Source organism: Carassius gibelio, chromosome B8 (genome assembly GCF_023724105.1).
Source record: "Carassius gibelio isolate Cgi1373 ecotype wild population from Czech Republic chromosome B8, carGib1.2-hapl.c, whole genome shotgun sequence".
NCBI lineage: Eukaryota > Metazoa > Chordata > Actinopteri > Cypriniformes > Cyprinidae > Carassius > Carassius gibelio.
In genome coordinates this window covers 11,151,771-11,175,863 of record NC_068403.1, presented here as the reverse complement: position 1 = coordinate 11,175,863, position 24,093 = coordinate 11,151,771, and the positions used below count along the sequence as shown (strand labels likewise).

Below are 24,093 nucleotides of genomic sequence, written 5' to 3'. Positions count from 1 at the left end.
CTGACTGTTAGGATGTGTACCGTTTGAAAGCCTGGGAATAAAATATACCAAGAACACCAGCTTTGATGTCACTTCCTATCCTCAAGCTCTTTCCCTATTATTATTGCATTCATGCTTTGTGAGTTAATGGCCCATATTTATCTTGCCGATAAGAAACTATTATCTATGACTCAGAACTAATTTGCTGTTGTAAACATAGACTCTGCTCCAGAATCTAGTGAGCTGCATCATAGGCAGCATTTTGACAGTGACAGTGCCATAATGCATGAAAATAAATCCAAAATGACAGGGAAAATAAAAGTTGATTATAATGCTGAGAAGTGTTGTTTAAACAAAAAGATATGTATATTATATTGGTACCATATCAGTTTTTATATGATGCTAGAGAATTGTTTTTAATTTAACACTATTGGTGCATACTGGATATCAGCCAACAATAGACATTTAACTAAACATGCTGATTTCACCTATTTTAAAATTTAGAGTTGCCGTAATGACTGCATTTATTTGCTCAAAAATATAGTAAAATATTGTGAAAGATTATTCAAATTTAAAATAAATGTTTTCTAATTTAAATTTATTTTAAAATGACTTTTATTGTTGTGATGGCAGCCATAGCGCCAAGTCTTCAGTGTCACTTAAGTATCATAAAAGTGTATTTTTAAAAAAACACATGACTGACCCCAAAATGTTCAATGTATTATAGAATTTTAATATCAGCCTTCTATTTGTTTTTGCCTATAAAATGTGGCGTTGAAATAATTATTTGTATTGGGCCATTATTTTGATATTGTTCACCAGTTTAGTGACCCTGTATGGTTCCATTTCAGTTAGGCTGTAAGCAGCAAGGCAGCTCTCTAGAATATTTAAGAATAGAGCCATAGAGTTCAACAAAACTGGCACAAGAGATCGCACCATAATAACTTCACAGGGATTGTGTATTTACACAAAGACAAGAATGAAACAGCACTGACATCAAAGCTTCATCTTTGTGTGATTAGGGTTTATGGTAATCTACTGTGATTTATATATCGAAAACTATTCTCTGTGTCACAGGGGTTCAAGTCCAGCAGGTAGTGTGCAAGAAACAAGCTGATCTCTCTGTGGTGTACAACCACTTCTGCGACAAGAAGAACAAGCCCAAAGACAAGAAAAGACCCTGCAACCAGGAGCCCTGCCCTCCAACGTGGGTGCATTAACATTCATCCCGATCATTTATGCTCCATGCTAAATATAGGTGCAAATGGGATGCATATGGACACACATGATGATTCGATCACGCAAATCACTTTCAGAAATGGTCAGGGAAGCATATTGCCACATCAAATGAGTAGAAAATGCTAATGTGTCATGATGCTTTCCAGACATCATCGAAGTGCAACTGACTAAACTATCCAAATCACTGTACCACACATTCACATAAGCTAATAAATATTCATGAGCATGTTTATATTTTTATTATATCTTTTTCCTATTATTTTTGGGTAAGTCGTGGCCTAGTGGTTAGAGAGTTTAACTCCTAACCCTAGGGTTGTGGGTTCAAGTCAAGACCATCATCTTCCTAACAAAAAGAGCTTTTTGATCCTCCATAGACAGCAACACAGCTGACAGTTTCAAGGCCCACAAAGGTAGTACATCATTAAAATAGTCCATGTGAAATTAGTGGATCAGCTTTAATATTATGAAGGTATGAGAAAATTATTTTTTGTGCACAAAGAAAACAAAAATAGCGACTTCAAACAGTTTTTTTTTCTTCTGTGTCACGTTCATGATAGTACAACGACGCATGCGTGTGATGCTGCTCATGCAGGACCATTGTTCTGATGTAGAACCTGGATGCACTGCGCCTTGATTACAACAAGAGGAAGGTGCACGCATGCATAAACATGTCCAAAGATTCCGACAGTGAGGATGACTTACATTTTTTTTTTTTTGCCCAGCCCACACCATTAATTTGCTCTGATTGTTTAATAAATATTTACTACCTTTCTGGGCCTTGAACTTGGTAGTTGCTGTCTATGCAAGGTCAGAAAGCTCTTGGATTTCATCAAAAATATCTTAATTTGTGTTCTGAAGATGAATGAAGGTTTTGGAATGACATGAATGTGAGAAATTAATGAAAGAGTTTTAATTTTTGGGGTGAATTATCCCTTTAACATGATGACTCTGGTATTCCTGAACAAGGTCATGCGACATGCCATCAATGGCTGATATCTTCTGGTATCTGTGTCTCTCAGGTGGTGGACAGGAGACTGGTCAGATTGCAGTCGGAGCTGTAACGGAGGAGTGCGTACACGGGAAGTGCTGTGTAAGAGAAAAATCTCGGCTACAGAGGAGAAAGTCCTGGATGACGCGACCTGCCCCCCTCCACGGCCTTCTGTCACTGAGCCCTGCAACAACCAAACCTGCCCACCAGAATGGCATGCCCTCGACTGGTCTGAGGTACAGGAACATCTGGGTCCAGTTACATAAACTTAGCCTATATGTTAAGACTGTGTGTTAAGAACTAGTCTGACCGACTACCAGTCAGCCAAGGGGTCTTAGTTGTCAGGTTCAATTAAACAATTAGTCTAGCAGTCTAGTAAAATCTTACTTTGATCTTTAGTGGGATTTGGAATTGCCTCTTAATCTGTTGTCATGTATCTTTCGCAGTGTACTCCAAGCTGTGGCCCTGGTTACAGGTACAGACTGATTTTGTGCAGAAGTGGAGAGAATGGTGAAACACTGCCAGAGTCTGAGTGCCCGAAACAAAGCCGCCCGACCACCAGGGTGCGCTGCAACATACAACGTTGTCCTCCACCTCAGTGGATTACAGGACCCTGGGGAGAGGTGAGATCTCACTTAAAACTGTGAAACTATCACTTTATGATTTAATCTCATGCACTTACAGTACACATCTAACATAAGTGTTTAATGTGGAACCAAAATTAGATTACGCCTTGAATAGCTGTGCATAGCAATAATGTTCTCTTGAGACCCAGCAAAAAAAAAGCAGTATTATGTTTAGTGCACAAGGAAATATGTATTTATATGAATTTTTAATTAATTTATCTAATATTAATTTTACTAACTATTATTTTATTTATTAAATGAAAATAAAAGGCTGATTTGTTATGTCAGAATAATAAATATGAACAGGAAACAAAATTAAATGTTTGGAAATAAATTGTTGAGACCAGATATGTTAGGTTCTATGAAATGTTCTTATACATGGGGGGCAGTCATAGCCTAATGGTTGGAGAGCCGTACTTGTAACCCTGTGTTCACTACCATGTGTGTGCACTTGGATTGGTTAATTGCAGAGCACAAATTCAGAGTATGGGTCACCATACTTGGCCACACGTCACTTCACTTCACTACATGCTCCTGTCCTGTTTGACGTGTGTTTTTGTGTGTGTTCCAGTGCTCGGCTAGATGTGGTATGGGTCAGGAGCTTCGTTCAGTGCAGTGTCTGACACACTCTCGCCAGCCATCCAATGAGTGCCCTGAGACTCATCGTCCCGCCTCCATGCAGCAGTGCAAGAGCAAGTGTGACAACAGTGGCCCTACAGATAACCCTGAAGGTAAGAGGTTAAAGGGCAAGCAAACACACTTTGCATCCCAATTACAATACTCTCTGTCCCATATAAAATAATAATTAATGCTTTCCAAATCATAGCATATTAAATAGCATACTGAAGCTTTTTTGAAAAATTGCCCACAATCCATTGCTCTTTTAGCTTCTGATGCAATTTTATGACCGTATTATGTCATAGTGGTTGCAAAATCACTGCATTCAGGGTTTGAAATTAACTTTTTCACTCACTAGCCAATTTGGCTACTTAATTTTTAAGTTACTGGCCATTCATAAATTCTACTAGCCCCTCCAAAAAATTATAATAAACCAACAGCTTAAGGCTATCTGGACATGACAAAGTGGGCATTACTAGTCACTTAAACTTTGTGTCAGTACTTCATAAATAGAACGAGGCATCAGTTTATTGTTGGGTACTTGCCGTGTCGCGCCATATCCAGTGTATACAGCAAACTGATCATAATCGGTTCTAAGTATTTTGTCGCGTTGCTTGCATCCAGTGTAGACACGGTATGAGTCTTCAGTCATTTTTGGACTCTTCATTATTACTTCAATGTGAAAGGAATCCAGCGCGCCCGGTATACTGTTATTTTTCAGGTATGTTTAAGTAAGCTAGCTACGGTTGTATTTAATGTATCATGATGCATCACAAGTTCAATATTTGCATTAAATCTTTAACATGAACTTGCCCAAGAAATTGAGTGAACATAATTTATTAAAAGTAACCCGACAAATTGGTTAGTGATTAGATAATGTCAAAGTGACATGACATACAGCCAAGTATGGTGACCCATACTCAGAATTTGTGCTCTGCATTTAACCAATCCAAAGTGCGTGCACACACACACACACACACACAGAGGGCAGCCATTTATGCTGCGGCACCCGGGGAGCAGTTGGGGTTCAGTGCGTTGCTCAAGGGCACCTCAGTCACGGTATTGCCAGCCCGAGACTTGAACCCACAACCTCAGGGTTAGGAATCCAATGGTCTAACCACTAGGCCATGACTTCCCCTAAAACAAATTATTTGTGGTTTACACACAGCAACTGATTTTTACCTGCATTTGGTGGGTGTTAATTTCAAACCCTTACTGCATTCTGTGTTACATGCTTGAAGACACTGGAATATCTGAAAAAAAACTGTGCTTTTAGGATTTTGTGACCGACAGCATTTTTTTCTGTGTCCTGCAGAGTGTAAAGATGTGAACACAGTAGCATACTGCCCTCTGGTGCTCAGGTTCAAATTTTGCAGCCGTGCATACTTCAGACAGATGTGCTGCAAAACCTGCCAAGGACACTGACCTCCCTCTCTCTCTCTCTCTCTCTCTCTCACACACACACACGTTCTTTATGTCTCTCTCCTGCCCCCATTTTCTTCCCTCTCCGACCCTCCCGTCTTCTCGCATGGCCAAAACCGCCCATGCTCAGCATTCCGCTGGAGGAGTGCTGTTAACCACTGGCAGACTGACATCATCGTGAGAGAAAGCACGGAAGAAATGAGAGCGAGAGAGAGACGTGAAAAGAAAGAGAGAGAGAAAGTCTGTGCTGCTCTCTTTCTCTCCCTCTGACCAGCTGCTTCGGCACTGCTGCTGTGAAAACCAGTCTGCTCAAAAGACATCTGTCAATGTTACTTTTGCTCTTCCATGAGGTGCTTTCGCCCATCACTGTCATACAGAGAAGTGTTTGCGTGAACTGTCACAGCTGTACTGCTAAATCTCAGTGAATAATAGTTGTCTATTATTGTAATGTGATAAAATAAGCATTTATATACCAGTTGTCCTTAGTCTCAAAGGTGCACTCAGTAATTTTTTTTGTTTGTGTGTAGTGCTGGTCGTTTTGGACTTATACTGATACCTAGTGTTTTGGATGAATCATGTGGTCATGTGATCATGGCTACCCCCATGAGAGACCCACTCCATGTAAAACAACTCTTGTTAGGCTTGGATGTTAAACGTATCAAAACATGTCATGTCAAAAGGACTTTTTACTTTGCATATCTTTACAATTTCATTTCTGAAAAACATTACTGAGTGCATCTTTAAAGGGATAATTCACCCAAAAATGAAAATTCTGTTATTATTTACTCACTCTCATGTTGTTACAAACCTGTATGACTTTCCTTGCTCTCTAGAACACAAAAAATAACTATATGTCCATACAATAAAATGCATTTTTCTAAATATCTATTTTTGTGTTCCACAGGGAAAAAATCAGTCATTATGGTTTAGAATAACATGAAAGTAATTTATGCATTTTCATTTATGGGCGAACTATCCCTTTAAGGGCCTTTTCACTTACAGCAATTTACAAAGCAACCAACAGTTAACTAGTTTAATGAGATTTGGTGATTTAAAACGTCATGAGTAAAGGTGTGGTCACATTTACCTCTGTCTTGAGAATTTTCACGATGAAATATAGACATTTCAATGGGAATTTCACTTAAGGGGGAAATTTTCCCTGCACAGATTTTGCAATTAATTTTGCAGGTTGCGAAATCGCTACATTGAGCTATTTGTTTTGAACGAAACTTGTATGTGAGCTGTGCATTGTACATTGCTACACTATGCTATAAACTATGCCTAACACTTTTGCAAACAATTATTTGCTGAAAATTCACTAATGTGACCTCACCTTGTTGCTTCATGATACAGATGAATGCTGCAGTTTAATAGGAACATTTAATAGCAGTGACTTGTTGACATTGGTCAATAAAATCGCTGTCTGTATGAAGTGCCCTTTAGAGACACTCCAGATTACTCATTACTATCATAAGCTCTCATTCGGTGTGGTTGGTGCTGAGATACTGTATCATTTAATCTGACGGCCTTGTGGCTATTTGCAGGTGCTGTGCCATTTTCTTGCCATCTGGTCCCATAATGCTTACACTACTTAATCATAAGATATTGTGCATCAGTCAAACCTGGATGAACAATTAACTGTTTAGCAAACAGAGGGAAACGAGAGGTAAGGTCAGTTTAGTTTCCGTGCACAATGTCAAAGTACATTAAGAGGTCAATGGAAGCTGTTGTTGAACCATGTGGTGGTTATATTGTTATTTTCAGACACTTTTTACCTACGATAACGTACTGTACTTTTAATGCATCACAAGTCTGCATGCAGCAACTGTGGTGACAGTATAGAATTGTGACCCATGCAACCTTGCAGTTTCATTTTATCAGGTCAGGAACACATTTTCATACTATCACCTTTGATAGCAATAGTTTGGCCAAAAATGATTGGCCATACTTGACCCTTATGTTGTTCAAAACCTTTATTTTTCTTCTGTGCAAAACACAATGACGATTCACACAGCTGAAATTTTAAAAAGCAAGTATGTTTAAATTACTCTACAACCGTACACCATACATTTTTTTATAATGGTAAAATACCAGAATGTAAGTCATTGTTTGTAGTGACAATCCAAAACCAATGGCATTTAAATATGCACTTTGAGAGTAAAGGGGAAGAATTAGGGTGGAAGTAATATTTTTTAATCATTTTATTTCGGTTCTGTTCCTCACAAAAGAATACATGTTGCTTATAAGGGTTTGGAACAGCATAACAGTGATTAAATGACAGAATCGTCAGTTTTAGGTGAACTCTTCCAACATTCAGTGTTTTCATAACATAGCGTTTGGAATCCCTTTCAGAACTTACAGTTTCCTTTTACCCATTTCTAACCCAAATATCAACATTTAGCTCAAATTTGCCAACTTATTAGTGTCAGTCACCATTAGAGAGCCATAACAGACCTTCTGCCCATCCTGGGTCCTGGCAGCACACGTCGAATGTTTGATTTGAAGAGCAGATCTTGAAGAGGTGGCTGGTGGCTAATCTGTGGTGCTACAGTATGGTGCTATGTCTTTATTTGTCATAATCTCAAGATTCAAGTTATTTTTATATTTTAGGTATTGTTTTGCTAAAGGTAATACATTTGCTAAGGAAAAATATATATATAAGCAAGATTCTATGAAAACTAGAATTATTGTTAAAGTCTCTCTGTAGAGACACTAACTTTGTAATCATTCTTTGGTACAATTATTATGTGAAAGATGAAAATGCTGTTTTGCTTTTGATGTTAAGCTTGTTATCTTTCAGTTTTGCAGTGTGTTACTACATTCGCAATCACTGTAGATTCACTTTGGAATTGCAGTCACACTTGTTTATTTGGACTTTGTTTAATGTTGATTTTCACATGCAACTCGGTAACATGCTGTACTGTCAAGTGCTTGTGATGTAGTTTATGTCCTCTGAACTGTATCTAGACCAGTTGAAATAATTTGAATAAAAAGATGCATTGTGTACAAATAATATCCAGTGTATTCTTTTGTCTTTTTATATATACATTTCTCCTTTTCTGTTACAAAGATTGAACAGTCCTGTACGTCCATCTGCACTATAATTTATTGCTATATGCAATATATAAATAAACTTCCTGCATACTGTCGTTGAAGATTTAGTGCTAATAGCAGCTGTTTGTATGCATATTACATTTACATTCATTCATTTATTTACTTTTTTTTACTGAAAGCATTAAGAAATTAAAATGAAGTACAATTTCTGCTGTAGGGATACAGAGGCACCTGGACAGACATCTTTAGGGGACGACAAAGGCGAAATGGCATATATTGGTAGGCTAACAATACACTACTAAAATTGTATTCAGGGGCCCGGGGCCCTACTGATCAGCTTGCACTGTATACACCCAGAGGCCCTAATGGGCAGCTTTATATGTAATTTTTAGCTCATCCGAGTTTGGAGGCCATTGGATCACTCAAACCAGGTTTGTTTTTGTATTCAAAACTGAATGAAGAAGTACAAACGTGAGTGAGGCTGTGTTTATTTCTGGTGTCTTGCAGTATGACTGTATCATTTCTGCATCTCTTTGCAGTTTCTTGTCAGCAAATCAACAGGAGGGACTGCATCCTGTGTCACACACCTCAGAGTAACGGCTGACCTGGAGCCTGTGAAACATTATTGGCTTTTTTAGTGATCATGATCTAGGTGAGTTAGACCTATTATAGGTCCTCTGCATTTGTAGGCGTATGTACTTGTGTGGCAATAGAGCGTGCAACTTCTTCTCGTCTCATCAAAGGAGTTTGAGGAAGTGATGTGTCCTCAGTGCTTGTTACAGACTGCTTCCCTTCACTAAACTTTGGCTCTTGTGCAGTAGAGTCTGCCGGTCATGGCAGGGTGCTGAGAAACATTTGGACTGTCACACTCAACAAAGAAAGAACCACAACCGAGGAGGAACCAACAGCACCGGCATAATGGTAAAGTCTTTAGTATTATTAAATAATACGTTATTTTAACTTTCATGACTTATTTTGTGTCACATATTATCTGACTGTAAATTACATACCTATATTTTGCTCCTAAAAGCCCCCTTGTTGATTAAACTCAAGTCTTTTTATTCCTGTGTATGCCTGTAAGTAAGTGTATATAGGGTTATAATTTCCTCATTATACTCATTACACAACTGTAGTTGCTAATTTAGACCATTTTCCTCCTCTGTAAATTCAAAATGTTTAAAGGGTTCATATAGGATCTGTGAAACTAAAAAGGAAGCTCACAAAACAGCATCATACTAAATACACAGGGTTTGTAGTGAACTCAAACGACTTCTTAAATGGGAGTTGATTAGTCTCTGTCTTTAGTACAGAGGTACATGGTTAAGCATCGGTGACTGTTAATTCTCTCAATTTATTAGCTGAGTGCACTTGTTATCCATCAAAACCTGGTTCTCTCAAACCTGCTACTGAGGTCCGTCATGATGTCAGGGCAGGGCGCTGAGATAGCTGAGAGCAGTTTGATGCTGGGGTGGTGCTTCTGTAGGAAATGAGCGTTTGATTTTGTGGGGTGAGAGACTTACAGACAGGATTTTCGCAACTGCACCCCAGAGGTAGAGGGAAGTGGGGAAGTATGTCAGAGGGGACTTTCGGTTCTTGTCAGTACTTCCTGACCACTTCTACAGCTTTCTGAAGCTTGTGTCTTTCTAAGCCTGTTCTTAAGAATCCAGCAACTTGATCACACAGATCACATGATGAATGTGAAGTTGACAAGAGCCTCGTTACCTTAAGGACAGGAAATTATGTCATTGTTTTATTCACTTTCATGTTGTTCCAAACCTGTATGACTTTTTTTAATTCTTCAGTGGAACACAAAAGAAGGTATTTAAAGAATGTTATAACAGGTGAGTGAGGTCCAAAACAACCTAAAACCCTGTTGACTTCCATTATAACTATATATAAGGTATATTGACATCTGAATTACTCATTTTTGGAATGTGAAGATCAGCAGCATTTTCCAGTGGTCAAGCATTTTAAACTTTTACCATGTAGTTCTAGTGGCAAAGAGGAACATCAGTGATGTCATTCTAAAAAAAGTCATGCTGTTTTTGACTTTTAAATTAAAGTCAGTAGGCTCCAAAGCAACCTCAAACCCCAGTTTTATTGCATAGTCAAAAACAAACCACTGAGACGTTTTTAAAATATCTTCTTTTGTGTTCCCGAAGAAGAGAGTCATTCAGGTTTGGATGCTTTAAGTAAGGTTTATTCTCTTCAAATGACCATATATAGAGAGAAGAAGACGTTTATTTAACCTGTGAAAGTGTTTAAAGTGTTGTTTGCGAGTTTTATGGAGCAACAAAAGGCTTTGCCAAAGTTCTGTCGGCTGTGTTCAAACTCGAGCATTTCTTGTTTATTTACCTTGTGACCATTAAAAAAGTATGCACTATATAGTATGAATGTGTGAGTGTCAATATAATCCAAATATACTACAGTCATAATGTTCTCATTTCCATGTGACATATCAGCATCAGTAGTGTTGCTTCATCGCCATTCACAAATCCACTTCCATGGCCTCATGGGATTATTCAGAATCACCACCCCAGTCCCAAACTTGCCAATTACATCATAAAAGAAAGAAAACATGTGACCATTTAACCAAAGCATCTGGATTTGAGTACCAACAACAAGAGCACTCAGCTAATAATAGGCATCATGGGATAAAAAAAATAAAAAAAATCCCTCCTTCATGATACTTTTCACCTATTGGTGTTTGAACATAATACTTATTTTAAACTTTGCCCACTTGATTGTTTGTATTCGGCTCCATCTATGCTTTCTATCATATTAGACCTTTCCATCAGCACAGACGTCAGTGAATCAGTTTGATTCATTCATGTCTGTCTTGCTCGTCAAGTGGTGAATTGTGTTATTTCCTCTTCCCTTTTTCGTAAGAGAATTTCAGTTATTTCAATATCTTTAATTTCTGAATGATTAACAATGCTTTCAGTTATGAAATGTAGATCAGATGAGAGTGTTTTCTGCTGGTCAAGCATCTAAAGAGGAACATTTGTGATGTACAACGAGAAACAAATATTTATTCTTCATTCTGTAGATTTACACATCTTAGTTCACGCGTTTGCACTATTTATGTTCACATTATGAACATTATGTAGCCTGTAATATCTCAGTACCTCTTTCAGTGAAAGAGACATGTATCTTCAGAAAATCCAGTGTCCATCGAACACCAGTTAATTCATTTATAATCGTATGAGTCTGTACCTCTGTTGTATTTCACATAAGTACTTTGACCACCCTCCTTGTATGATGTTTGAGCTGCGGTTGACATGAAGGCTAGGAATTCAGACCACAAACCCAGAAAAAGGTTTACAGTTTCCTAACAGTGCAACACATCAAAAGAAAAGAAGCCTTAAGGAGCTTATTTAGAAAAGCATCTGGTTTACCTCAAATTTAAATGCAAAAATGAATGAGGCTTAGATATTTAGGCACTATGAGACTCTGGCATGCTGGATTTAACTTTGACTTCTCCAACTGTAATTTTCGAGTGCTTTCTGTGTACATAATATAATGTGTTGAATTGTGCATTGCGTGCTGATTATATCTAAATATAAGCAGTGTTATTATGCTGAGATATATAGGTGATGTTGCGAAGAAATCCACAACCTTTAATTGTACAGAGGATGTAATACATCATGGTACACAGCTGGTATATAACTTCCTTAAATCTGCTGCCTGTTGCTTGGAAACTATCTATGGTTTCCTGTCCTGTTAACCACAGACAACCACCTTAGTTCATTCACCTATTTATTTAGAGTGGAATTATTCCAAAGTATGGTAACTACATTACAACCTACTTACAACCAACGTTGACTATTTTAGCTTACCCTTACCTGTACCTCAGTAGAGTCAAAAATCCCCTATTAAACAGATGTGTATTTGCATTTGTAATGTTGTGAGATTTGCATACTCCTTCCTTTGTACTTTGTATTGACTTATGCAGGATGAAAGCCTTCTACGTATTGTACTTCAAAAGTAAAAGTTAAAACAAGTAACCTATATTTAGGTGTACATAGATGTGTATCTCGGTTCAGCTTTTAGCTTCTCTCCTTCTCTATCTGCAGTCACCAGTGGTCAGAAATAGTGGTAAATACCTCAGTTACAGGGAAGATTGAAAGAGGAACTGGATGCTCTGGCTAAAATATACCCTAAGCCTCCACAAAAGTCAAAAAGCCTCTTAAAAAGTCAGCCTGGTTACATTCTTGTGTGGGACGCCCACTTTTAACAATTTAGTCAGTTCATTATGGATAAAATCAAGCTCTATATATTTCAATATGTTTATGTAAGTAAAATGGGTTGTGGATTTCATTCCATATTAGATTTACACACCTTGATCTCAGCACAATATATCATGGGTTCCATGAAGAATTTTCAACAGGTATTTAGAAATACACTAGTGCTGTCAAACGATTAACCTCGATTTATCGCATCCAAAATAAAACATTTTTGTTTACATAATATATGAGTGTGTACTGTGTATATTTATTATGTATGGTGCTGTCAAATGATTAATCACAATTAATCGCATCCAAAATAAGCATTTTTGTTTACACAATGTATGAGTGTGTACTGTGTATATTTATTATTATATTTAAGAAAAATATGTTATTTTTTTATATTAAATATACTTTTATGTATATATTTTCATTTATATATACTGTGTGTGTATTTGTTTATACATAATATGCACAATACACATACATATATTATGTCAACAAAAAAGTTTTATTTTTGATGCGATTAATCGCGATTCATAGTTTGACAGCGCTATATTATAAATAATAAATATACACAGTACACATACATATATTATGTCAACAAAAACGTTTTATTTTTGATGCGATTAATCGCGATTCATCATTTGACACCGCTATATTATACATAATAAATATACACAGTACACATACATATATTATGTAAACAAAAACATTAATTTTGGATATGATTAATCGCGATTAATCGTTTGACAGCACTAAAATATTCACTGAGAATTTATGCTTAAAATAAGTGATTTGCTAAGGACTACAACAGCTATTTCCTCACATACATAAACTCAAAACTTTGTTGTAAAATTCCAACAAATGGACGTTGTGTCTCTGTTCTCTCTCTCAGGGCAGTAAGTATCACTGGCAGAGCCAGAATGTCAAGCAGAGTGGTGTTGATGACATGGTGCTTCTCTCCAAGATCACTGAAGATGCCATCGTGGAAAATCTCAAAAAGAGATACTTGGACGACTACATCTTTGTATCCTTGATATGAAAGGGATTTAACAAACTCCTCTCAGCTGATCAGTTACCACTGTTTGTGTTGTTGCTGTTGCTGTTGCTGTTTTAAGACTTCGAAATTTTGCCTTCCTCTTTAGTTTACGTGCATCTCAACAATTAGCACACACTCACTTCTTGATTTTACATGACCCTTGCAGCCACATGAGAACAGCCGCATGACTACTGCTTTAATTATGTTTTATCATCTTTTTTGAATGAGTCGACCTGAAAAACAGAGTTGGGTTGAATTTAACTGGATTGTTCACATGTCCTTAACTGTGGTTTGAAGACTTATATAGGGCCTGTATTGATATCGGTGAATCCCTTCAAACAGATGCCGTACTTCACTGACCGTGAGATTGAGCTCTACCAGGGAGCTGTAGGTCAAATACATTAAACACTTACTGTTATTAAAGTGAGCAGTATGTCAGATTCACAGCTATGTCTTTTTTTGTTCAGGCCCAATATGAGAACCCACCACACATTTATGCTCTGACGGACAACATGTACAGGAACATGATGATTGACAGCGAAAATCAATGTGTTATTATAAGGTTTGTGGTCCTCACATGATACACACCGCCTGTTCAAACACGGATTTGATTTTCTTCCTGTGACTTGCCACAGTCAAACCAAAGCCCACATTCAAATGCAGGCCACACCTCCAGATCAAACTGCTGGAGAAGAAATATCAGGGAATTCACAGTACTTGCTTTTGGTTTGCCATTCAAAGAAATCCATTTTTAATCCATTTCTAGTTCTGAGAAAGCAGTCTGTGACCTTTCACTTTCAACAGCTCGAGACGAAGGTTGTGCATCTTCAAGCCATCTCAGATGATTTGCAGAGATCCACATTTCAGTTTCAGTGCCATTCGATGATATCATTTTTTACTCTCTTCGGTCCAGTCGTCATTGTTGTTAGTTCCTTCTCTTGTTTATCACACCTACAAAATGCTTTGAAGCAGTGGTCACCATTCTTAGTATAGTTTCCTTCCTGGTTTACACGGAAGAGCTTGCCAACTTTGTTTCTTATTAGCTTTCTGAAACCAAAGGCTGCTTGCTACCTTGCTGCCCAGCTTATGTTTATATAAAAGTTCATCGTTAGGTACCTTTCTAAGGGCCAAACCATCACATCTAATGAACTAGAACAAATCAAGCAAGGTTTAGAATTGACCAAGCAAAATTCAATAAATAAAATTACAATTTATCATCAGAACTGAATAAAAAAGTTGATACCACTGATATTAAACAACCAGGACATATTTTAGCCACTACAGTATGTCATCTCATTGACCAAATAGGGGCATAGTGTTGCAAGATTTGTCCTGATGCCTTCCTACTTCCATTTTTGGGTCTCGGCCAATGAGTGTGAGAATAGCCAAATGTAGGCATACCAATGAAATCAGCCATGGGTGCTATAATTTATTTTTAACAAAGAATTGAAAAGGGGTTTAAAAGCCACTGCTCACAACTTCCTGTGAAAGTGACGCCACCTTTTAAAAGCATGCTTGTGTGTTTTTGAGAATGTATGATGAATCAGAGGGAGTGATGTTCTTCTCGTATTTGTGTTCAGTGGGGAAAGCGGAGCAGGAAAAACAGTTGCTGCTAAATACATTATGGGCTACATCTCTAAAGTATCAGGAGGAGGAGCTAAAGTACAGGTAACAACTGTGTTTGAAATACCTTTTCACTGTTTTAGAAGCAAATGGCACTTCTAAAGTGTATGCTGTGTTGTTTTTGTTGTTTAGCATGTGAAGGAAATTATCCTGCAGTCAAACCCTCTGCTGGAAGCCTTTGGCAATGCGAAGACAGTCCGCAACAACAATTCAAGTCGCTTTGTGCGTCTCACACTCATATATATGCAGCTCAGATTTTATAAATGTACAACACGCAAACCTGTGTTCCATTACTGTGAGTAATGCTAGCTCGATCGACAGGGCAAATACTTTGAGATCCAGTTTAGTCGAGGAGGAGAGCCAGACGGAGGGAAGATCTCCAACTTCCTGCTGGAAAAATCAAGAGTCGTGAGCCAGAATGAAAACGAAAGGAACTTTCACATCTTCTACCAGGTAGGAAAATGTTCTAATTATAGGAACAGTTATTTTGCTTAGACATTGTCTTAAATGTAAAATAAGTCACTGAGATCGCAGGGATTTTTTATTATTGTTATTTTTTACTCTAACAGATATTAGAAATACACAACAGAAAACAAAAGGGAAATAAAAAAATAGCTGTAACCATAAAAAAAAAACAATTAATGTATATATATATATATATATATATATATATATATATATATATATATATATATATATATATATATATATATATATATATATATATATATATATATATATATATATATATATATTTATTTATATTAGTTTAACAGGGCTTAGAAAAAACAACAGAGAAAGGGAAAAACACTACAAAAAGATCAGATCCACATCAGTCACCTTCAAAAATAAAATTGTATATGTAATAATATAAATATATTGAATATTTAATGAAAAAATGCATCTGGAAAATTCATAGAATAAAAAAGACAAATTCATGCTGATCACATAGCTGTTGAATTAACCACCTCTCTCTCTCTCTCTCTCTCTCTCTCTCTCTTTATTTTTAAGCTAATAGATGGTTGCACTCCTCAGCAGAAGGAAGAATTGGGAATTATGACCCCAGATTACTATTACTATCTGAACCAGTCTGGAACATACAAGGTGGATGGAACTAATGATAGCAAGGACTTCCAAGAAACCATGGTAGATATTTTCTTCCATATTATCATGCCAGATTATGTGTCTACTCTCAAACGCTCAGATTTCATTACTAAGACCTTTGTTAACCCTGATTTTGAATGTCTACAGGAAGCCATGCAGGTGATCGGCATACCGGAGATGTTTCAGAGGCAGGTGTTGCAGATCGTAGCAGGCATCTTACATCTGGGCGCCATCAGTTTCATTGAGGTGGGAAACTATGCACAGGTGGAGAGCACGGACTGTAAGTGATATGTAGATGGAGTTTGCCCATTTGCTGTTCTGAGTAATAACAGTGACTGATTATTTTGATCTTTGGAAATGTTCTGTTAGACTTTGCATTGATTTTTTCCCCCTGCTTTCAACCCAGTACTGGCGTTCCCTGCATACCTGCTGGGTATTGACCAAAGCCGTCTACAGGAGAAGATCACCAGCAGGAAAATGGACTCCAAATGGGGTGGTAAATCTGAAACCATCGATGTGACTCTGAACAGAGAACAAGCAAACTACACGCGTGACGCTCTCTCCAAAGCACTCTACGCCCGTCTGTTTGACTACCTGGTTGAGGTTAGTTAACAGTGTATGAACACCCAATAACCACTGGTTGAGGGAAAAAGCTAATTTTTTACCTTCCTCTGTCTGAGCAGGCAATAAATAAAGCCATACAGAAACCCAATGAGGAGCTCAGTGTTGGTGTTCTGGATATTTATGGATTTGAAATTTTCCAGGTGCATATCCTCTCCATTATATCTTATCCTCTGATCGCCATTGCATATTATAAAAAGGGAATTTTAACTTCTAATCATTAAACAGCCAATTAAGTTTATTTGTCATTTTAATAAACAGTAAATATACACTGCCATTCAAAAGTCTGGGGGCAGTAAGAGTTTTGAAATATTAAAAAAATACTACTTAAATTCAGCAATAATGCATAAAGTGAAGGTAAAGACGTTTATGTTCTAGAATAAAATTCTATTGCAAATAAATGCTGTTCTTTCAATTCATCAAAGAATCATGTTAAAAAAAATAATTGTCATGGTATTTCTGTAAAAATAATAAGCATTATTGATAATAAGAATTGTTTCTTAAGCACCAAATCAGCTTATTATTATTTTAAAATATATTAAATTATTTTAATGGTATTTTAAACATTTTACTGTAAAACAGTTTTACTGTATTTTTTAACAAATAAATGCAGCCTTGGTAAACCTAAGAGTCTTATTTCAATAACATGAAAGAATCTTAACGACCCCAAACTTTTGAACTTTAGACATATTTTGTGCTTCTAATGACTATTTTCAAACGTGAAGTTTATTCGAAAACTTAAAGAACATTTAAATTCAATTTTATAACTAATAACAATGATCTGTTTTTTTTCTCTAGAGGAATGGTTTTGAGCAGTTCTGTATCAACTTTGTGAATGAAAAGTTGCAGCAGATCTTTATTGAACTGACACTGAAAGCAGAACAGGTGCAACAAACCGTCCTTTCATCATACTTGTCACTAGTATCTCTCTTGATGTGTATAAAGTCTCAATCAGACTTATTGTTCTTTACATCCCGCAGGATGAGTATGTACAGGAAGGCATCAAATGGACACCCATAGAATACTTTAACAATAAAATTGTGTGTGACTTAATAGAAAATAAACTGGTAAGCATGTATAAAAATTATTAGCACAATTACTAATTAATAACAATCCGTCAATTAATCAACTGTAACCCTGTTCCCCCTCAATCCCAGAATCCTCCCGGCATCATGAGTGTGCTGGATGATGTGTGTGCTACCATGCACGCCAAAGGAGATGGTGCTGATATGAATCTGCTTCAGAAGCTTCAGGCTGCGGTGGGGACACACGAGCACTTCAACAACTGGAACTCTGGTTTCGTCATTCACCACTACGCTGGCAAAGTGAGTTACGACTTTTGACCTTCAGTGCCTACCAACCTCAAACTTTTGAACAGTAGTGTATATTCTGTAGCACTCATCAACTGCTTCTTATTACCTACTTCTTTGATTCAGGTGTCATATGATATCAGCGGTTTCTGTGAGCGAAACAGAGACGTGCTTTTCCCTGACCTCATTGAACTGATGCAAAGCAGCCAATTGTAAGTCCTAATTCTCTCGTTCTCTTTCGTCGTAAGAACTGTTTATATTCAGAGGTAGTTTTAGGTTCAGTAAAGGGTAAGAAAGCCAGGAACAACAGAACAAAGACAGATGAGTGTAATCAATTTTCCCTGAAATACTGGTTTTCTACTCCTGGAAAGCACTAGCAAATTGGCATAAGCCCTTTTTTCCATAATCTCAATCAACATGTTCCAAACATCCAAAAATATTTATCTCTCTGGCATTGCAGCGACTTCATTCGGAGCCTCTTCCCAGAAAACCTCAACACGGAAAAGAAAGGTAGACCAACCACTGCCAGCTCAAAGATCAAAGTAAGACCAATGTCTTTGACTCTTCCAAGGATCAGCACATTTGTCACATTTTCTTTATCTGGAGTCACTCATTGACTGTGTGTGCCGCAGAGACAAGCCAACGAGTTGGTTAGCACACTGATGAAGTGCACACCGCACTACATCCGCTGCATCAAACCCAACGAGACCAAGAGGCCCAAAGACTGGGAGGAGAGCAGGTGAGTCGTGCTCATTCAAACAGGACTCCAGATATTTCGCAAATAGCTGGTGTAAATGAACTACGACGTGCTATTCATAAATTTCACTTTTATGTTCCCAGAGTAAAACATCAGGTGGAATATCTGGGCTTGAGGGAAAATATTAGGGTACGACGAGCCGGCTTTGCTTACCGTAGAATCTTCCAGAAGTTTTTACAGAGGTAAGAGCAAGCCTGAAAAAATATGTCGGTCATAAAATATCTTTAGAAAATGTGTTTACACAGATATTTTAGTAGCACCGCAGTCCAACTCTTGAATTAGCTCTTGGGTTTCCCACTTGATGTGAGGGAGCACAAATAAATTAGTCTGTGGTATTCATTTCATTGGAAATATTGCTGATGTGTTAATCTTGACCTCTCGGGAGTGCTAATTTAGGGGTGATTTCCCAGGTGTGTTAATCTCAGCGCTAACACTTGTGTTTTGCTAGGTATGCCATTCTAACCGCAGAGACGTGGCCACACTGGCGAGGTGCGGAGCAGCAGGGCGTTTTGCACCTCTTGCGTTCTGTTAACATGGACACGGATCAGTACCAAATGGGCCGCACCAAAGTCTTCGTCAAGAATCCAGAGTCGGTGAGGCTCAGAAATCTGAATAAAGTCACAAAAACAATTAAAAAAGACCTAGGCCATTCATTATTTACTGTAATTTATAAACATTAATAAACTGTAGGTCAAATCCAGACTTTCCCTTAAGTAACTTCTCTTGTTTCAATTCACATTTCCTTTAACTGTAGCTATTTTTGCTGGAGGAGATGCGAGAGAGGAAGTTTGATACGTTCGCCAGAACCATCCAGAAGGCATGGAGGAAATACATCGCCAGGAGGAAATATGAACAGATGCGAGAGGAGGGTGAGTTTACAAGAGTACAAAACCTGGAGACCTCTTACAAAGGTAGCATCCTAGCAGTCATAAAACTTCATAAGTGACTGATTTGAATCAGTCTACATACTGTAGGCAGCAACTCACAAACAGTGTTCCTATTCATTTTGAAAGCTTTTAGCATTTTAGCTAAGCTAACGACAGTTTCCTCAAATAAGAATAAAAGTACACTGCTTATACAAACTCTGGGTACAATAATCTATTTTGAATTATACCCAACTATTTTAGATGATTTTAATTTTAAAATAAATACATTTATTTATAATCGACTTTTCTGTTTTTGTAATGTTTACATCGCATATGGCATATCCTGTAAGAGAAAACTCTATATGTGAGGTACTTATTCTGTCTCTTTATGTCATTTTCAGCCTCTGATATACTGTATAACTTTAAAGAACGGCGTAGGAATAGTATAAACAGGAACTTTGTGGGTGATTACCTTGGAATGGAAGAGAGGCCTGAACTCCGGCAGTTCATGTCCAAGAGGGAGCGAGTCGACTTTGCAGACTCGGTCAACAAGTTTGACCGTAGGTTCAAGGTGAGAAACGAATAAGAAAAAATTATGTGTACAGTTTAAAAGTTTAGAGTTGTTGTTTAATTGTTTTTTTTTTTTTTTTATGTTTCTGAAAGAAGTCTCCAGAAAACTGATTATTATTAATGTTAAAAACGGTTGTGCTGCTTAGTATTTTGTGGAAGCAGGGATACATTTTTCAGGATTCTTGTGTAAATAAAAGGTTCAAAAGAACAGCAATTATTTCAAATAGGTTAAATGAGGGCATTAATAAGCTATAATTTTTATTTTTTTTTAGTCTATCAAGAGGGATTTAATACTGTCACCGAAAGCCATCTATCTAATCGGTCGGGAAAAGATAAAGAAAGGACCAGAGAAAGGCCAGATAAAGGAAGTTCTGAAAAGAAAGCTGGACATCGGAAGTGTCCGTTCAGTCTCTTTGAGGTAAGTTACTGCTTTCATATCACCTGTTTTACAGGTATGTAGTGTATGCTGGTGCCATGTATTTCAATGTGTATATATATTTGTTTAAAAAACACATGTATTATTGTGACCACAAACAAAAGGGAGGGATTCTTAGTATAAGAATATAGTGGCATTTTTGTAGCAATAACACATTGCTTGGTTAACAAAGGACAACTCTGAAGATGTTTTGTAAACCGAGTTAATTTGCAAAAACAGATCTTTTTCAAAAATCACGTTTTTTCATTGTGCGTTCCAATTAATCTCAATCAAACTGCTGTTGGGTTTTTTGGATTACGTTAAAAATAACGTAAAAATACAGCCAACTAACACAATGAAAACACGATAACATAATAAAAAACAGGATTTTTTAGAAATGAAAAAAAAGTTATGTTATGAGAAATGTGTTTGCAAATAAACTCTTCGGATATTCAAATCTCAGTCGCATGTCCAAAAAGGCATTATACATTTAGTAACAATCAGCTAGATGTACACCGGCTTGTTAAATCATTGTGTGTTATTTATACTCTTTATTTTGTTCTCTGGGCCTGAGCAAATGTGATAAAGCTGTTCATTTCTACTGTGTCTACCTTTATACAAAATAATGCTTATATTCAGATTTATTACTGTGTGACACAAACAAGCTGCCAGACCACCACTGTTGCTACAGCAGAGGAGCTTATGCGGAAGTTCTGCGGGGTCAAACAATTTGCAAAGTGCAGAAAGGAAATTAGCAAACAGGAAATGAGTTCATATTTATGGCAGCTCAGTTCTTGTTTTCTCCCTTATATGTCAAGTCTGAGAGAGAATGAAAGTGGTTTTGAACAAAAGGGAGATGGTTGTTGATTGTCTACTCCGTATGATGATGACTCATGATGATATATCAAAGTCATTTGAAGATAATGTAAAAATCAGTTATTATTAGTCAATAACAACATTTTCTGAGCTTCGATATTTCACCAGTCATACCGTCTCTCATCTTCTCTCCTCTTCTGTCCTTAATTGCTCATAATACTACTTTTTCTTCAGTGTGTAAGTTTGAGCTGTGCATAAGTGTGCAAGTGATGAGAAAATGTCATTTGTTTGATTTCATTTATATATAAATTTGCTGCTAGGTTTTCCTTGACATGGTTTCTTAATTATCACGGCCAGAGCTCTTTATATTTTAATACTTAAAAATTATTATACTGAATGCTATCTATTAATAATAAAAAATTTAAAGAAACACAATTCTGTTTTGGTATTGAAGGAGGCTTAAAGATGGGGATATATATATATATATATATATATTATACTATATTGACTAAAAATACAGTACAAACAGTAACATGAAAAAATACTACAATTTAAAAGAACTGTTTTCTATTGTTATATATTTTGTACATGTAATATCATCCAGTCTTCGTGTCACATGATACTTTAGAAAATAATTCCAAAATGCCGATTTGGTGCTCATGAAATATTTCTTATATTAGTCAATATTGGAAACAGATGTGCTTTTAAATTTTCATGTGGAAACCATGATACATTTTCAGGATTTTTTAAATAGAATATTCAAAATGAATTTAAAGTTGTTTTTACTTTACAGAAATATTTGTACTTTCTCTCATGTCCAATTGAATGCATCTTTGAACGGAAATATTAATTTCTTTAAAAAAATTAAATGTCTGAGAAAGACTGACCAAGACCACCCTAGAAATGCTTAAAGTTATTTTGAAACCTTTGTGTTCTTGGAAAAGCGCCATATGTTTTTCTTTTTTATTCTTTCATTATCCTCCAGCACAAGGCAAGACGACTTCTTCATCATTCATGAGAATGAGTATGACAGTCTTCTGGAGTCCACATTTAAGACTGAGTTCCTCAGTCTGCTTTGTAAGCGTTACGAGGAGCAGACCCGAAGCAAACTCTCACTGTCCTTCAGCGACAGGTGCTGATAACTCTTTATCTCTCCTTCATAGCATTAGACTCACTCCAGTGCAGAACATGAATGAATACTAATGTTTTGTGCAGGCTGGAGTTCCGAGTGAAGAAGGTGGGCTGGGGAGGAGGCGGCATGCGTGTGGTGGTCTTCCAGAGGGGACAGACTGATTTAGCCGTCATCAAACCTGGAGGAAAGACCCTCACTATCTCTATAGGAGATGGACTACCAAAGACATCCAGTACGTGAGATGGATAGATGAGTGAAGAGCGGCAGCAGTGACAGAAATCTGTTCATTCAGCTTCACTGAATGTACTTTTTGGGTTTTTTTCCAGAGCCAACCAGGAAAGGCATAGCACAGAGTCACGGAGGAAGAAACCAGCCACGGCACAGAGGTAGAAAAATAGTAACAATTCTGAGCTGGAACTGTTGTTTTGAACCATGTGGATACATTTTTATTCCCTTTATATATCTTGAAAGCCTCCATGTATGATTTTTCAACAGGGGGCCATCAGAACGGGGCAGCACAGTTTGCCCGGGCTGGGCCCCAACAGCACCCTAAGCCGCATCCGCAGAAGGAAGCGACGTACTCCACTCCGGTGAGGAACCCTCCACCCAGCAATGCTCTTCCTAAACTGGGATCGCAGAAGAATAGAAGAGGCTCCAGGCCGGCCCCGAATCAGTCCATAAACCTAGACTTCCTCAATGTGCCTGATCAGGGCGTATCAGGGTAAGAGAATACAGATAGAAAACATCTCAAATCCAGGTTTGTAGATACTAAACAGTCTAACATTTTCCAGAATGCAGCGGAAAAGGAGCATCAACAAACGGCCTCCACCGGCCCCCTCTAGCCGTCCCAAACCTCAGCCCCGACCACAGGGCCCTCGCTGCAGAGCACTTTACCAGTATTTCGGCCAAGATGTGGATGAAATTAGCTTTGATGTCAATGACATCATAGACCTTATCAGTGAAGGTGAGACTTGGGAATAAGAATGCTGTGAATTGGGTTTAATTGGCTGTTGAATTGTTTCTAATGTTCCTCTGGGTTTCCTGTAGATCCGTCGGGGTGGTGGCGAGGGCGGTTTCGTGGGAAGGAAGGTCTCTTTCCTGGGAACTATGTGGAGAAGATCTGATCTGATGAACCTGCCCCATGACTTTTGACCTCTAACATCTACTAGGTCACGGACTCTCTTAGGCTTTCACTCAAGTCAGTGACGAGATCAGTGACTTGTCACCATTTTATAGTATTTGTGCTGAAATTTATGACAATTTTTTGTAAGTAGTTTTTTTTATATAGTAAAATTTGTTGTTCAGTTTTCAGGCTAAGAGAGAATAAATCCACTGTTTACAAAGACTCTGCGCTGTTCACAAATGACCACTTGACTGCGCTGTTGTGCAGTCTGAAAGTTTTTCAAAAACTTAATTTTTTCAAAGGGAAAGAGGAACAATTACAGACTAAATTCCTGAAAACTGTATGTAAAAAACAAAAAGGAAAATATTTTATATGCATACATTTTTTATGCTTCTTTTTATCCTTATTCTGTGTAAAATCTTCAGTCATAAAATGTATAAATTGATGTCTGGTACTAACAGTATTAAAAAGAGTTTTGTTTAACAGATCTCAGTGAAGTACTATATACAAATTATATATATATATATATATATATATATATATATATATATATATATATATA

At 37.2% G+C, this 24,093-nt stretch overlaps 2 protein-coding genes across 3 annotated transcripts in view; both read left to right on the top strand.

Moving 5' to 3' along the window:
• Nucleotides 1–7,887, top strand: part of adamts10 (ADAM metallopeptidase with thrombospondin type 1 motif, 10) — a 54,717-nt gene extending 46,830 nt beyond the window's left edge. For both annotated transcript variants that reach the window (XM_052564011.1, XM_052564012.1), the window contains exons 21-25: nt 1,057–1,186; nt 2,238–2,442; nt 2,653–2,829; nt 3,404–3,563; nt 4,766–7,887. In XM_052564011.1, the coding sequence (XP_052419971.1) occupies nt 1,057–1,186; nt 2,238–2,442; nt 2,653–2,829; nt 3,404–3,563; nt 4,766–4,875 (782 nt within the window). In that variant the 3' untranslated portion in view covers nt 4,876–7,887. The remainder of the gene's footprint in view (nt 1–1,056; nt 1,187–2,237; nt 2,443–2,652; nt 2,830–3,403; nt 3,564–4,765) is intronic.
• Nucleotides 7,888–8,685: 798 nt separating this feature from the next.
• LOC127963910 (unconventional myosin-If-like) lies at nt 8,686–24,014 on the top strand. Its single transcript, XM_052564010.1, has 28 exons — nt 8,686–8,847; nt 13,051–13,182; nt 13,492–13,581; nt 13,662–13,756; nt 14,775–14,862; nt 14,950–15,039; nt 15,139–15,270; nt 15,829–15,963; nt 16,069–16,201; nt 16,328–16,524; nt 16,605–16,685; nt 17,341–17,427; nt 17,523–17,609; nt 17,700–17,867; nt 17,979–18,064; nt 18,313–18,394; nt 18,485–18,591; nt 18,693–18,791; nt 19,058–19,202; nt 19,364–19,478; nt 19,877–20,046; nt 20,318–20,463; nt 22,262–22,408; nt 22,492–22,640; nt 22,735–22,794; nt 22,904–23,129; nt 23,200–23,372; nt 23,456–24,014. The coding sequence occupies exons 1-28, from the start codon at nt 8,845–8,847 to the stop codon at nt 23,530–23,532; spliced, it is 3,300 nt and encodes a 1,099-aa protein (XP_052419970.1). The 5' UTR covers nt 8,686–8,844; the 3' UTR covers nt 23,533–24,014.
• Nucleotides 24,015–24,093: the final 79 nt, after the last annotated feature.

Excerpts from the sequence above, each read along its gene's own strand:
- LOC127963910 (XM_052564010.1), top strand. Across the intron at positions 15,040-15,138 it reads ACAACAATTCAAGTCGCTTT|GGCAAATACTTTGAGATCCA; the intron begins GTGCGTCTCACA and ends CTCGATCGACAG. Across the intron at positions 16,525-16,604 it reads TGTTTGACTACCTGGTTGAG|GCAATAAATAAAGCCATACA; the intron begins GTTAGTTAACAG and ends CTGTCTGAGCAG.